Source organism: Lipophrys pholis (assembly GCF_963383615.2).
Source record: "Lipophrys pholis genome assembly, chromosome: 16".
NCBI classification, from domain to species: domain Eukaryota; kingdom Metazoa; phylum Chordata; class Actinopteri; order Blenniiformes; family Blenniidae; genus Lipophrys; species Lipophrys pholis.
The window spans coordinates 4847244-4861460 of record NC_137634.1 but is presented as its reverse complement, the minus strand read 5'-3'; the positions used below and the strand labels follow the sequence as shown (position 1 = coordinate 4861460).

General features: G+C 43.2%; 1 protein-coding gene across 1 annotated transcript in view; it reads right to left on the bottom strand.

Annotated features, from left to right (window-relative positions):
- Positions 1 to 14217, bottom strand: part of zzef1 (zinc finger, ZZ-type with EF hand domain 1) — a 33008-nt gene that overhangs the window by 13057 nt on the left and 5734 nt on the right. Inside the window, exons 14-43 of the mRNA XM_080483056.1 lie at positions 14029 to 14120; positions 13671 to 13909; positions 13432 to 13565; positions 13285 to 13355; positions 13077 to 13191; positions 12824 to 12989; positions 11082 to 11203; positions 10855 to 10977; positions 9632 to 9801; positions 9450 to 9531; positions 9160 to 9361; positions 8910 to 9043; positions 7969 to 8221; positions 7784 to 7863; positions 7596 to 7686; positions 7014 to 7479; positions 6762 to 6926; positions 5807 to 5926; positions 5536 to 5697; positions 5209 to 5341; positions 4787 to 4925; positions 4538 to 4703; positions 4194 to 4456; positions 3315 to 3487; positions 3008 to 3188; positions 2764 to 2921; positions 1486 to 1766; positions 1201 to 1375; positions 987 to 1119; positions 671 to 897 (exon numbers count right to left, since the gene is read on the bottom strand). Coding sequence (XP_080339182.1) covers positions 671 to 897; positions 987 to 1119; positions 1201 to 1375; positions 1486 to 1766; positions 2764 to 2921; positions 3008 to 3188; positions 3315 to 3487; positions 4194 to 4456; positions 4538 to 4703; positions 4787 to 4925; positions 5209 to 5341; positions 5536 to 5697; positions 5807 to 5926; positions 6762 to 6926; positions 7014 to 7479; positions 7596 to 7686; positions 7784 to 7863; positions 7969 to 8221; positions 8910 to 9043; positions 9160 to 9361; positions 9450 to 9531; positions 9632 to 9801; positions 10855 to 10977; positions 11082 to 11203; positions 12824 to 12989; positions 13077 to 13191; positions 13285 to 13355; positions 13432 to 13565; positions 13671 to 13909; positions 14029 to 14120 — 5016 coding nt within the window. The remainder of the gene's footprint in view (positions 1 to 670; positions 898 to 986; positions 1120 to 1200; positions 1376 to 1485; positions 1767 to 2763; positions 2922 to 3007; positions 3189 to 3314; positions 3488 to 4193; positions 4457 to 4537; positions 4704 to 4786; positions 4926 to 5208; positions 5342 to 5535; positions 5698 to 5806; positions 5927 to 6761; positions 6927 to 7013; positions 7480 to 7595; positions 7687 to 7783; positions 7864 to 7968; positions 8222 to 8909; positions 9044 to 9159; positions 9362 to 9449; positions 9532 to 9631; positions 9802 to 10854; positions 10978 to 11081; positions 11204 to 12823; positions 12990 to 13076; positions 13192 to 13284; positions 13356 to 13431; positions 13566 to 13670; positions 13910 to 14028; positions 14121 to 14217) is intronic.

Sequence of the window (14217 nt, the reverse complement as noted above, 5' to 3'; positions counted from 1 at the left end):
GTCCAAAACAACTCAAAAAACTGACACTACTTGTTTTCCCAGTGATGGAGTGACGATCAGGGTTTAACTTGCATGTGCAGGTATGATGTTAAATTAGAGGAATTTACTTTTACAATATGGGATCTACACAAGTGCACATCCCATATTGTAAACCAGAAGCAACAGCAGCTACATTTCTGACACTTCATTGTATAATGTATTTATGTTGGAATTTGATCCAACTATAATGTTATTTTGCTCAAAACATTACAATTAGATTATTGTTTTCATAAAATAACTTTTTGCACAAACATAACTTCAGTAAAAAGCAATGCTCCAATAATGCACGAAAAAAATACATGTTCAATGTATTTAAGAAAATCGTTGAAAACAATCAATGGCATGGCTGGCCATTCTTTATAATTCAATGAAGGGCCTTTAATGTGAAACAAAGTCTATATTTTGGAATATTTCAGTGACGTTGGAGCATAAAGCTGATGGAGAGTCCTGAATAGAACAGCTGCAAAGTGCAAAGTTTTCCAACGTGTGGCAGTCAAAGACGTTTTTAAAAGTTTCCTTCAGTTCATCTTATAATCTCTCAGTTCCCACAGCACATTTTGGTTACAGTGGGATGCTACAAAGTAAGCAGTACATCGTATTTGGGTGGCATTTTGCATTTCAGCGCAGATACCTTGAGTGTGTTATAGAGTCCTTTCAGGGCCAAAGAGAGGACCCAGGAAGCCTCCACAGCGTCGGAAGAGGCATTGTCCTGGCTGGCCTGCAGCAGGTTGCTGATTATGGAGGTGAAGTTGCCCAGGTAGCGACTGAGCAGCGTCTTGGAACAGCTCTGGTCTTCCGGCTGTTCCGGGACACCTCCAGGGGTCGTACCCTGAGACTGGATGAGCTGGTAGTCCTTCACTGCACATAAGAAACAAACCACACGAGTTCAATCTCACATTTATTGGTAAACACTGCTGATTATGTTCAGGTGTTACAACTGTACTGACCTGTTTTCCTCTTGCGTGTTTTGACATCCACCACTGCAGCGTGGTTCTTCTCCGTGAAGTGTTTGAGTAAGATCATGTTGTGCTGCTCGTTGGCGTTGTCGATAAATACCGTCTGGGTTCCCACGCACAGCACCTGACAAGACACAAAGAAGAGTCACGGCTGGGTATGCAGAGTCACAGTACAGACTTTATCGTTAAATACCGTTCAACACACCTCAGGGAAGCCCACCAGCACCAGCAGTGTGAAGAGGTTGGTGCGTTTCAGAGTCTGAGGCAGCTGCTGAACGCAGTGGTCAGTAAAAGAAGCGATGACGACGCTCCACTCGGGACAAGCGTTCAGACTGTGTAAAATATCTGCCACTGTGCACGCCCAATCCAGACCAATACGACTGCAAAACAACAGAAACAAAGTCAACGGCAACCCGACAAACGTCTAATAAAGCCATAAACTCCAATCATAATAAATGTAGGTAGCGTGACAAGGTCTTCTTTCCTTTACCTGTCCAAGCACACAGCCCCAAGGCTAAACAGCAGCTGTGTCGTCTTCCAGCCCAGGACGTCTGAACAGGCTGCCTCTCCTTGTGTCAGCAACTCGTATTTGTCAGCCAGGGCCACGGTGACGGCGCTGTCGGCTTCTGTTGGAGAGATCCGGTGCAGCAGCTGGCCGAGGAGCCCCAGGGTGAGGTGGTAGGTCTCGTTGAGAGAGCCGGCGTTGGAAATGACTGCCCTGAAGAGCTGGGGCAGGATGGAGCTGAGGCTGGGCAGGGACAGGCTGCTCCCCTGTGGACACCAAACAGAGATGACATTGTTATCTGGAGACATACATATACCATGCTGATGCAACATAATAATTAAATATATATATATAAATCTGTGTTAGGTGATGGATAAATTATTCTCAATGTTTACCCCCCAAAGCACCTGATGACTTGGATGATTGATGACCGAAATCAATCACCCTTTTATTAACAAAAAGTTAATTATTATTTTCATGTACCTAGGCTTCAAGATGAAAACATGGTTCCAAAGAGTAATTGTAAAGCCTTTTGTGGGCCCAGGACCTTGTACCTTTCAACAACAGTTTTGATCTTTAATTTAATGTTGATCGATGAGAACTTATAAAAAAAGAAAATGTTGAAGCCTTGAAAATTTGTTGAACATGTACACATACGGAGTAAAAGATTATATGAATACACAGGGCCTGTTTTGAGGTTCACATTCTGACACGATAGCGAGAAAACTGTGGGTTTAAGTCCGGGTCAGGTCTGTGAGGAGTTTACTTGTACGAGTACAGAGTTCCTTCTTTTTCCAGTCCTAAAAGGCTGATTGAACTAAAACCATCTGTAGTTTGTGTAACTGTCTATCGCTCAGTCTGCAATTCTCCTGAGATCGGTTCCACAACCATGAATTAGATACAGCGGTAAGGAAAATGAATAAATGGCAAGAATGTACTAGCTGTAAGGACTTTTATTCTTTTCCACTGCCGTTGACCCTCGAATTAAGTGTTTAACAAAACTTGGAATTTCTTCTCTGCCTTCTGGTGCCGTGGCAGTGCTGATTGTTTATGGATTGAAAGAAAGCAATTTCAATGTGAAAAATTGTGTTGTTATAACTGTATGACTATCAACAAAAGATAGTTTCCGGTGTTCCCATACAGCTGATCTGTCTGACCTGTTCACACATCCACTCTCAGACCTGATGCCAAAATAAATCAGCCAGCCTCACTTTTGACTTTTTCAAAACCCAGCACTAAACAGTGCTGTTTGTTTTCACATACTGGTTTTGCTCGTGGTAGCATGGCTGCTAGAAGTCCCAGGATCCTCTCTCTGGAGCACTCTGAGAAGACGTGCTCTTGCAGGGGAACTTGAGGAAGCCTCTCCTCAGTCTCCTTGATGACATCGGATGCTGGAGAGTTTTCTCCGCCTGGTCCTGAGGCTAAGAACAGTGAAAAGAAACAAAACATAATCGACGACTGAATAAAGTCTGCACTCAAACTTGTTGAAGGTAGCTTTGGCACGTACGTCGGACGACTGGAGAGAGAGGGTCTTCGCTGGATACGGAGGGAGTCTGGCTGAGGCTGGGAGACTCCAGGGTATCTTGAGTGACCAATTTCTTTTTGTCTTCTTCAGTGTTTGTTGGGAATGACACCTCTGGAGGAGAGCTCCCATCCTTTGTCTTCTTCTCCTTACTTGATGGTTTATTCTGGTGGTAAGAGAATAACAGCTGGTACATTACTTAAATATTTAAACCTGATTTAAATAAAACTATTTGGATACATGAGTGACATATTTTCATGTTCCTCGTATGTTTCCAAGATCTGCTCTGCACCTTGTCCCTGGGAGATGACGGAGAACAGACTGCTGCCGTGCTGCCTGGCAGTGAGGAGGTGTCAGTGGCGGTGCTGATCTCCTGCGAGGACTCCGGAGAGACCGGACACAGCTCGCTGTCGGAAGCCGAGTCATTGGAGGACAGCAGAGCGAGCAGAGCTGACGAGCGGAGACCTACACAAGTAAAAGATTTGCATCAGACCGGAAAATCAACAACATAGGTCAACAGAGATTCTAGATTATGGGATGTGATCCAAAAATAGAATGAATCTGAATGTGCAGTGTTGGAGAGAACATCTGTCAGGTGAACCTCACCAGTAGCTTCATCTTGAATCAGCCTAAGTCTTCACCTCTAATCCAGTTGTTACTCATTTGCTAAAAATTTTGCTCACTTTGTTATGTCCTCCTGAAACTCTTACAAATGATCTTAAATGTATTGTTGACATAAAACAAATAAGCTGAATGGTACTGAGTAATATAGATAATCTGGACTCTATCCAATAGAGATTAGAAACAGATCTAGATGAAAATATTACAGGAGGAAAGTGGCAACAACAACAACAACAAAAAAAATCATAAGAATTTATTCCTTCTCAATATGTAGACACGCTGTGGTTCAATTTAAAATAGTGCGCCGTCTTCAGTGGATCAGAGAAAGATTAACCAAGGTTAAGAAAGATATTTATTCTACATGTGACCATTGCAATCAGGGTGTGTGTTTAAATGTTATGTTCATTTGAAAATAAAAAAAGACATTGATCATAATAAATACAATAAAAACATGGTAAACATTACAGCTGGCAGGTGAATCAGCACGCGATTTAGCTGCCTCCGTCTAAAATGAGTCTTACTTGAAGCAGAATTTCTGGTTTGAACGTACCTTTACCAGTTTGCCCCTTGAGTAAACAGTCCGTGATCAGCTGAGAGCAGCAAGTCTGCAGAGCCATCGCCTGATTCAAAGTGTCACTGCTAAAAGATTCTCCCTCCGTCTGCTTCTCGCTGCTCAGCTCCGATGTGTACAGACCCAAAGCAGCAAACAGCAGCCAGGAGTAGTTGTGGATGTAAGGCTGGATCAGGCGGTGGCGATCACTGATTCGTATGGTCACCATGGGGTAGACTGTAATCCGATGTGTGGGAAGGTGGCTAGATTTTGATAATGTTGGAAAATAATTGAGTCAGTAAGTCAAACCAGTAACAGAAGTGTGTTTGCAGGAAATGTGTCACCTGTCGGGATACTTCTTTGCATTGTAACAACCGAAGCACAGATCGAAGTCTTCACACACGTTACAGTTGATCCTGCTTCCAACTATGAGTCCCTGGCAATGATCACAGGCGTACTCCATGTTCACCATCTCATGATCGTCCTCATGGCCTTCCGGCTTGGCACCACCTGGAGAAACATTCACCTTCAGTCAGACTTCGCCGTTTAGTGAAAACGTTTCCATCCTGCTGCAGCGCGGTGCAGAAGCTCACTGAGGAAGCAGGTCTTGCAGAGGTCCATGTCCATGCACTGCAGACATCGGTAGCGGTGCCAGGGTGCCATCCGCTCACAGCCATCACACGAGATCACCACGTTGAGCAGGTCGCAATAGCGGGCAATGAACATGTGCATCTGTGGGTGGAGGCAGATCTTTTTTTTTTTTTTTTTTAATCAAAGCAGCACAAAGTATTATTAGCTCCTGGAGTGTGGCTGCACAAATCTTTGGAAACAAATGTCTCGTTGTACTGATAATAAATTGAGAAGACACAGATTTTGAATCATATCGGTTTGTAAAACTTTGCTATATTTCTGCTGCAGTAGTAAAACTGCTGTCAAAATCAAGGAATGAGTGTTGTGACATTTCGGCATCTTTTTTTATCTGAACTATTGACACCTTACATTGACCATATCTTACCTTCCTCCTATCCTCCACGGAGTCCTCCTCATCGATTTTATCATACCACTTCTCAAACATCCCGTCCATACACTCCTCCATCCACTCCTGGTTCTTCTTGTAGTCGGTGATTTCATCCTCCATCGTCCATTGGCTGAAGATGAAGAATTCATCATGTCATTTTAAATCTCATAAGGTTACACAAAATAGATTGTGCAAACACAAATGTGCCTCAATCTTTTGTGAAAATGGAAATTGTGCTTTCAAGAGCTGCGACAGCACAGCTTTCATTTTGAGGGGAGACTTTTGGAAGAAATTTCTGTTCTTGTTTTCAGAGACGGCAGTTACCTGATGGCAATGTCATGCACACTGATGTTCTCCTGGGACATGCTGAGCAGAAGGTCGGGGAGCTTAATGTTCAGGAACAGAGGAAGGTCATGTACCTCCCAGTTCATATCGAGAAGGTGCAACAAGCAGGTCTGCACACATGACAGGGCTGGCAGCAAAGCTCTGGAGAGCAGAAATCAGCGTCAGGTTACTTAACACACACACACTCAATATTCACTGCTTCAATCAGCTGTAGTTCAAAGTTATGTAGTTCGAGGTAACCGCAGCTTACTTCTCATTGAGGCCACTGAAGCATTTGACTGCGTCCACCAACATGAGCACCAGCTGATGGTACGAGCGTCTCACCTCCTCTCCAAGCTTCTGCCCACTTTCAGTCAGCTGAGAGAAATAGCTGAAAAAGGAAAGATCGACAGAATAAAATAAGATGAAATATTCTTGATACTTTAATTAATTTAGAGAGACAGACACAGAGTTGGCCATCGAGAGTATGCAACGTATCAAAAATCTTATTCTATAGGATTGGGACATTAGTTTAAAACACAAACTTGTACATGCTGGTTATAATTTAGCAGTAAACCTTGAGTGAGTTTTGATTTATATTTGCAGATGTTCACATTTTTTAGGTTGGATAAGATTGAAATGAGCTTTGTGATAGTTTGCCGTTATTGTGGTTCATTTATCAGTTAAAGCAGGTCTGAAACCTTTCATCCGAAGCTCAGTGTCTGCTTCTGAACCGAGTCTCGTCAGTGGAAAACTTACACTTAAATCTGCATCGAAGTCTTCCAAACAGATTTCATTTGACCGGGGTGTGAATGACACACAGTATAAGAGGAATTCCAGCCAATGTTTTGACATTTTTATACACTAAAGAAGTAAGCATGACCACTCAGCTGGTAAAAATGCCATTTCAATAATCCCATAAGCAGAGTATTGGAGTATTGCTTTACAAGTTCAAACATTATTCACTATAAACACAGCCTAGATGCCCAATGTTTACATTATAATGGTCCCATATAAAAAAAACTATTAATGTGAATACAAATCAAACCAGACTAAACAGTTCCTGCTTTGGCTCAGATCATGCACAAGTTTCACTTCTTAAGCAGGAACAATTGTTTAGTCTCAGCAATTCCCTGGAGCACTATGTGGAAATACCAGTATATTGTATAATAATAATAGACTGATCACTGCTGCTCTTCAGTGGAAAAGATTTCCCACAGCCGTACCTGGTGAAGTCTTTCTGACAAGCCAGCAGCTCCTGCAGGAACAGGATGCACGGGGCTTGGAAGAGGTGTGGCTGTCCCAGAGATCGTAAACACTGCTGAACCATCTCCAGCACTTTGCACACACTCAGAGCCTGCGCTTTGTTCAGGGACAGGGTGTGCAGAATGCTGACGGAAGAAGGAATACAAAACTGATCCTTTGTGTCAAACACATTAAGCAAAGACAAAATGCTACTAAAAGTAACCGTCAACTACCTTGCTGTTGTGAGAGCTTGATCCTTGATGAAGTTTAGGATGTGTTTGAGTATTGGGTAGCGGTCCTTGATGGAGGGGGTCATGCGGGGCTCTTCCATAGAGCGGCAGGACAAGAGGCGAAGGCGTGCCCGACTGAACGGAGCTTTGCGGGAGAAGGCGGACGGTGAAGCCGGATCTCCGGGCACAGGTGAGAGACTCTCGGTGGAGCCTCTGTGGCCTTGCCTGCTGTGCCCACAAATGGATGAATTGGGACTATGACATGCTTTGGCATCACTGCTCTCGTCTGACCCCGTGGCCTGAGGTCCCACAGAGGAACTGGGCTGAAAGTCCCCCTGTGAGATGGAGCCCGAGTGGAAGAGTGGCCCACTGCTGCCCTCTGAGGATTTAGAGGAGTCACTGCCCTGGCAAGTCACTCCACAAGGAGCAAATCTGAACAGCAGGAGGCTCTTCTCAATGCACACTTCAGCTGGAGACACACAGAAAAAAGGTAGGAAAACATTAACTACAGACAACAGTTTCTAAAAAAAAAATATATATATATATATATATATATATCCATTTTGGGCTTTATGTTATCCTCACCTAGTGTCTCCATTGTAACCTCATCCAGACCTCCCTCCTTCATGTCCGGAACATTCATTTTGCCAACAAGGTATCTCTGCTTCATCTCCAACTGACAACAAACAAAGCCCCCCGCCCACAGTTTAATGGTTCTGTAATATAATCAGGATGTCACAATCAAATCAAGAATTCCTGTCTGCAACACTCACCATCCATGTTCGGATGCCGTCGGCCAACGAGTAGACCTGGAGAAATTCCTCGCTCAGAGAGGACCTACAGTCCTGATTAACTGCTCACACAGACCAAAGCAGAAGGAAGAAGTTGATCGGGTTAATCATGTCATGTTACAGTGAGGAAACGCAGATATAACTGAAAGCATATGTCCAATAATTACCATAAGTCTTCAGTGCCTGGTTGAGAGCTGGTGTGTGGTATACCATGGCAGCCCAAATGGCATTCACAGCCTGGTCTGTCTTTGGCCCGGTAGCAATCTCATTCCTCATTGGCTGTTTCCTGAACAACTGCACAAGTGTCCTCATCACCTCCGTTCGGCTGTCGGTCGGGTCTTGGGACGGGTTCCAGCGGGCAAAATCCTCCAGGAAGCACATCAACTCATCAAGAGTCCATGTGTTTAAGGAGCTCACAAGCTGTGTGGGCATGAATTTATTTGAGTCTGTTAGAAGATTATCTAATCTAGACAGCAACCTTAATAACTGTATGTATAGGGGAAAAAAAGTGCTTTCACTTGTTTACAGAACTATTAGAGACTGTGCTACAGGTCATGTTCCAAATGCCCAGCGACCTTGTAAGACTATAGGTGAAGGTGTGGTATACTCTGGACAGGCTGACTGTCCCTCAAAAGACAGGCAATTACATACACTCACACCTATGGGCAATTAACCAGCACACAAATAAGGAAAACATGCACACTCTGCCCAGACAGCTTGTACTCGAAACACTTTGTGAGGCCAGAAAACTTATCTATAAAATCAACACAAAATATGACAGAGTTTCCTACAGATGTTGCGTCCTCATAGGACAAAGCAGACTGGCATGTGGAAGTGGATGTTGTGCATTTTTTTGATGCTTTGTTTTCACTGTGAGGATGTCAACTAAGGGCACGTTCAGACCTGGCGTCAACACACGCTTCTGGTGAGCCGATCACAAGGAGCAAGCCCATAAGACACGGTGCCTTATACTGGCCTGGGCAGACGATCCGCCCAGTGCAAGCTGGATGACCCACCACTGCACGTCGTGCAGTTTACTAGGAGTAACACAATTCGATCTAAAGGGATTAGCCCGAAACACATACAACACTAACCAATAGTTTTTTACCTGGCCTGTGGTTGCTTTTAACCGGTTCATCTCCCTCTTTTCACATAGTCCGTGTCGCAGGATTGGTTTCCATAAAGGTGAGGACTGAACGTGAGACGCTCCTGCTGGTGGAAGCTCCTTTATTGTCCGGATCTCTGTAACACAGTTACGCCCAAAAATACCCATCACCTCAAGTGTCTGAAATAAAACATGCTGCTTTACAAATGACGTTGAGGTGTCGAGATTCATCCAGAAGCACTTTGCATCTCACCGTGAGGAGATTTCAACGCCAGCGTTCTGGACGCAAGGCGGCCCATGAGGCGAGCCACGAGGAGCTGCAGGTCGGACATCCAGGATATGGTGATGTCTGGTAGACCCAGGGCCGTCACGGTGAACTTGTAACCCCACTCATTATTGCTGCTGTCCGAGTGGAAGAGGAACTGCAGCTGAGGTCCAGCATCGAACGTCACTTTCTGAAGGAGCAAAGATCGACACGTGTGAAGAAATTACAGAAAAGTGGTAATCTCCATAGAGACGATGCAGTATTTATCTCTTGCCCACCTTTGGCCACTTTTCAGTTCCAACCTTCATGTCGTAGCGGACCTTCCCGCCTCTAGAGTCAGTAAATTCTAAGTAGTCGTATCTGTAGATGTCAAGAACATGAGGTAAGAAAAAGCTTCATCGAAGATGAATGGGGGGGAAAAAATAAATAAAAGCACTTTTTGATATTTTTCACTCGTCACCTCTTCTCTGTCTCACAGCGCTCGTCGAACTCCACCTCAAACGACGTCGCGCCGGGACAGGCGAAGATGCTCGTCTCGTGACGACTGTTCTCGTAGTTGTGAGGAGACTCCAAGTTCCAGGTCCTCAGTACCACAGGCTGCTGAGGCTGGTGCCAGCTGTCTTGATCCGCCTTCAAATGACAAGTTTTATTTACGATATGAGGCAGGAGATTCGTATATGAAGTCTTTTATTCATGTCTGCCTGCTGCTGACAGGATGTGGCTGCATAATTCTCAAATCAAAGCTCCTAGAGCAATGGTGTCAAACACATTTTAGTTCAGGGGCCACATACATAACAGTTTGACCTTGACTGCACTGTATCTGCAAAATAATACCTCGATAACCTTTCATTTTAAACTTTGAAGTTTTTCTTTGTTGTGGCGCTGAGTATTTGTGATGGAAATGTCTGTATCTTTACAAAACCAAACAATTACTACACAAAATGATTACAACCTCAATATAAAGCCAATATGAATGAGACCTTCCGGTGTAAATTACAGTGAAATGTTAAAGAACCTCTTCTATAGTTGTTGCATTATGGCTGTTTTTACAAACACCCTGGCAGCATGGCTTTGAGCAAACAGGTAACTAGTGTTCATGCTGATGTCTCAGCTCAGGTCTCAGCTTTGATTCAGATACTCTGAAAAAAAAATAAAAGAAAGATTTGTATGTGTTCATATATGTTTTGTAGTATTTATATTGGTCCCAGAACTTTTTCTGTATATGTGTTAATTCAGAGGCAAGATTCATGAATGTGCCACATATTTGCAACACAAGCTTCTCAGTACAAAAACGCAGTAATATTGAAGAATTTAGATAAATTTGAATTGGAAGTAGATTCACTTGTCTGTTGAAAAACTTTTAGACAATTCCAAGTGTTTCATTTTAAAGCTGTGCAGTGCAACAAAGTCTACTTTAATGTATTTTTTTATGCGTTTACTTGTTCAAAATTAGTTTAGCATTGGAAAAAGGAAATAGAATTAGTTTGTTTTAAACCTTCATTTTAACTGCAAAACAGCAACAAAACAAAATGCAATACTTCAACCTCCAGTCGTTCCAAAGCTGCTGCTTAATCTCCACAAGCCCAATCTTTTCTACATGATGCACCCACTGCTTCACTTGGAGTTTGATGTGAAGTTGTAGGAATGGAACTGCTTCAAGGTGGATATTTAATGTGAACTGACCTTAGAAAAGATGTCTCCTGTATCACTGGACAGACTTTTGAGAAGCTCGACCAGAGAGGAGAAGCTCTTCAGCAGCACACTGTGGGGGATGTCTAAAGAGCACAGCTCCAAGAGGAAGATCATCTGCCAAGAACCACAACAGAATGATCATCTTGTAGCATTCACAACACTGCGATCAAGTCTGTACTTTTGGAAAAGGGGAATTGAAAATCATCGGTCAGTCATACCAGCTGTCTGAAGATGGTGGCGAGGATGGAGCTGCCTAATTTTTCCGTAATTTCAGCACCGGTGTATCTCTCCCGAAGGGAACCCAGGGTGGTTTTCATACTTCCAAGAAGCTGATCCACATCTGTTAAAGCCAAACCAGCAGACTGATTACCGCACGCACACAAAGAAACATAATATCAAGCAAAAAATCAATAAATTTGCCTTTTCTGCCAGTTTTTTATTTGTTTCTGGGGGAAAACTACATGCAGTTAATTGTCTAATGCCTTCCCACTACTCTCTCACATCCACTGGAAAAAGAAATTCACACACTAAATTTTTCAGGACTTGGCCACTGCAACTTCCCTCTACCTGGAATCAATCAAAAATCACTCTCTTGCTTTTAACAATTACTGCAGTTTGCTGATAAGAACTGACGACATGGCAGAACTCCAGTTTTACTGTCCCTTCATTAGCTCTAGGTTCATCAGAATTGATTTGAGGATTTTCCTGATCACTTTTAAACCTCGCCTGGATCTGGCCCAATCGTAAATTAGACAAATATCGATCCTGTGTGAGCCTGTCCGCAGTCTTCGAACCACTCATGGGTCTCTGGTGGCTTCCAAACTCATGATTAAGATCTTAAAGTGGTTCCACTTTCACCATCAGGGCCACTTGGCTGCAGGACGACCTGCCGGGAAGCTCGTCTGGCACCATTTTACAAAAACGTGCAATGTCGTCCATTTAACTCCACTTTATAAAATTGTCAACTTATCCTTTTTTCTGATTCTACTGTTTAAATATTTGTTACATTTCTTGAAAAATTTAAATAGATTTCTTTGCCTTCATATTCATGTTGACTTTAGTTTGATTTTTGTAGTGACTGCTCATCAATGATGCTTTTTCTACTCAACTTATTTGACAGTTTGTTGAATTAAACTAAATATTGCAGTGTACTTACATGGCTTATGAACAATACTTGTGTTTAAAGATATTTTGATCAATATAACCCCCCCAAAAAAGAGTAAAAAGAAACAGTCCCGTAGTTTTCGCAAAGGAAATTGTATGATGTGCTGCTGGAGTCCAACTCGCCCGTCTTGAAAAGACACAAAGTTGTTGTGATTCGTTTGTGACCCGTGTTTCTGTTTATGTATGAAAAATGGAAAATATGAATAAAATATTAAATTCAGCTTTAATCATTTCTACATTAAAGTTTTTTTTTTCTTTAGCTTGGATATGAATTTAAAAAAATAAAGCATTATTAATTATTTGGAATGGGTTTTGTTCAGTTTTTCCCCCCTGTATTCCATAACAGTATACTGACTGTATGAAAGCAATTAAAGGTCTGTTCCATATAGAAATAATCAGTCAAAGAAGGACGTTTCTGAGGTTATTTAAAATGATAAGACATTCACACCTCCTGATGCCTCAGCAAAGCACAAAACATGACCAAGGACAGCTCACAACCTGATTTCCACCTGTTTGACCTGTTGTCCTCCAGCAGGCGCTACGAAACACACAGACTCAAACAGTTTCTTTGGCAGAGCCATAATAACCCAATAATCACACATCCATTGTTTCACACATATTCTGCACTTCGCAAACCATCGACTGTGAAACACCTGTGAACCTATTGCCATATTACACAATTCTTTCTTACATTGCACGATTTTTGTGTTACATTTTGTTCATTTTGCACTGTGAGAGGAGCAGCTCGTTCTATTTCTATTTAAATGATTTGAGCAATATAATTTGTTTATCTCACATTTCAGCAGGATGTCTCTGGCCAGTTCCATCGCCACAGCTGTGGATGATCCCGTTTTGAGCTGCAGGTAGCACCAGGAGAGCAGACTCCCCTGCAGAGCCCAAAACAAGGAGAGCAGCACCGCTCGGCTGGCTCCACTGTTTTCATCCACCATCATAACTTCACACTTGGGAGGAGGTGGGGGACACGTAGGAACGTCAGAGACAGAAGACAAAGCGCATGATTTTAAGAGGAGAACAGGGGGGAAAGTCACCTCTCTCATCGCCACGAGCAGCAGCGTCTCCATGACGGACAGGATCGGACTGATGTCAAAGTCTGAGGTAGCTCCTTTAGGAGGGAGCAGGAGAAGGCCACTCGGATCCCGATCACTACAGATTAGAAAACATTAGAATACAATCAGTGTTGATTTGAAGCCCATTCGAGAATGAAATGAAGTGAATATGAGACTCCCTCGTGCTTACCTGAAGTAATTACAGAGTGACTCAAATGTCACCTTTACCGACTGTGGCTGATCCTCTTCAGTGATATTCTTCTATAATTACACACATTATTATGAGCGCCGTCATGATTACGATAACAAGGATAACAAGCAACAATCAGAAACTCACCATCATGTGAAAGAGTTTGTCCCGCCTGACGTGTTTATCGGGGAAGAACACAGCTGCTCCATTAAGAATAGCTTTGACAGTTTCCTTGTGCAAAGCCTTTTGCACCGACGTCTCTCCCTCTGGCCTGTCAACAACTGCACCAAACAACACTAATTTGTAACACAACATTGACTTTCACTACTTGTCTTTACAGAGCTGAAAATCTGCCATCAGCAGGAGGGAAGCAGTCACGTTCTTACTGTGGCACAGGTGGGAGTAGAAGTCCAACACAGCCTTCATGCAGTCATTTGGAGGTTCCACAGTGGCGGATGTGGAGGGGGAGGCTGCTGCTATTGCTCCTGTTGCTGTTGCGGCACTTTCTTCTTGTCCTTTGGCTTCATCTGAGCTCCGCGGTTGCAGTGGGTTGGGCAGCATGGCGAAACAGTTCTGCATCAGCTGGAGCAGAAGCACTCTGCTTTTGAGCACCTCCTCTCCCTCACTGAAACAGAGAAGCGTGCCACGATTCAGGTGATAATATACAGTTTGATACAGATGACCGAACTTCATCACGCTGAAAGGTTATCAAAACAACTGCAAGCATGGGATGCCACCACTCACATCTCCCTGAGTTTACTGTAGAAGGCCCAGAAGAGGTTCAGACTGAGGCCACTGAAATCCAGAAGATACTTCTGCTTGAAGTGGGAAGTATCCTGTAGAAAGGGATTGAAAGGATTACTGTACAAGAGGGGTAATCCATCATAATGCTTAAGTACCCACTTCAGTCGAGGTTTCAAGTTCATTATTTGT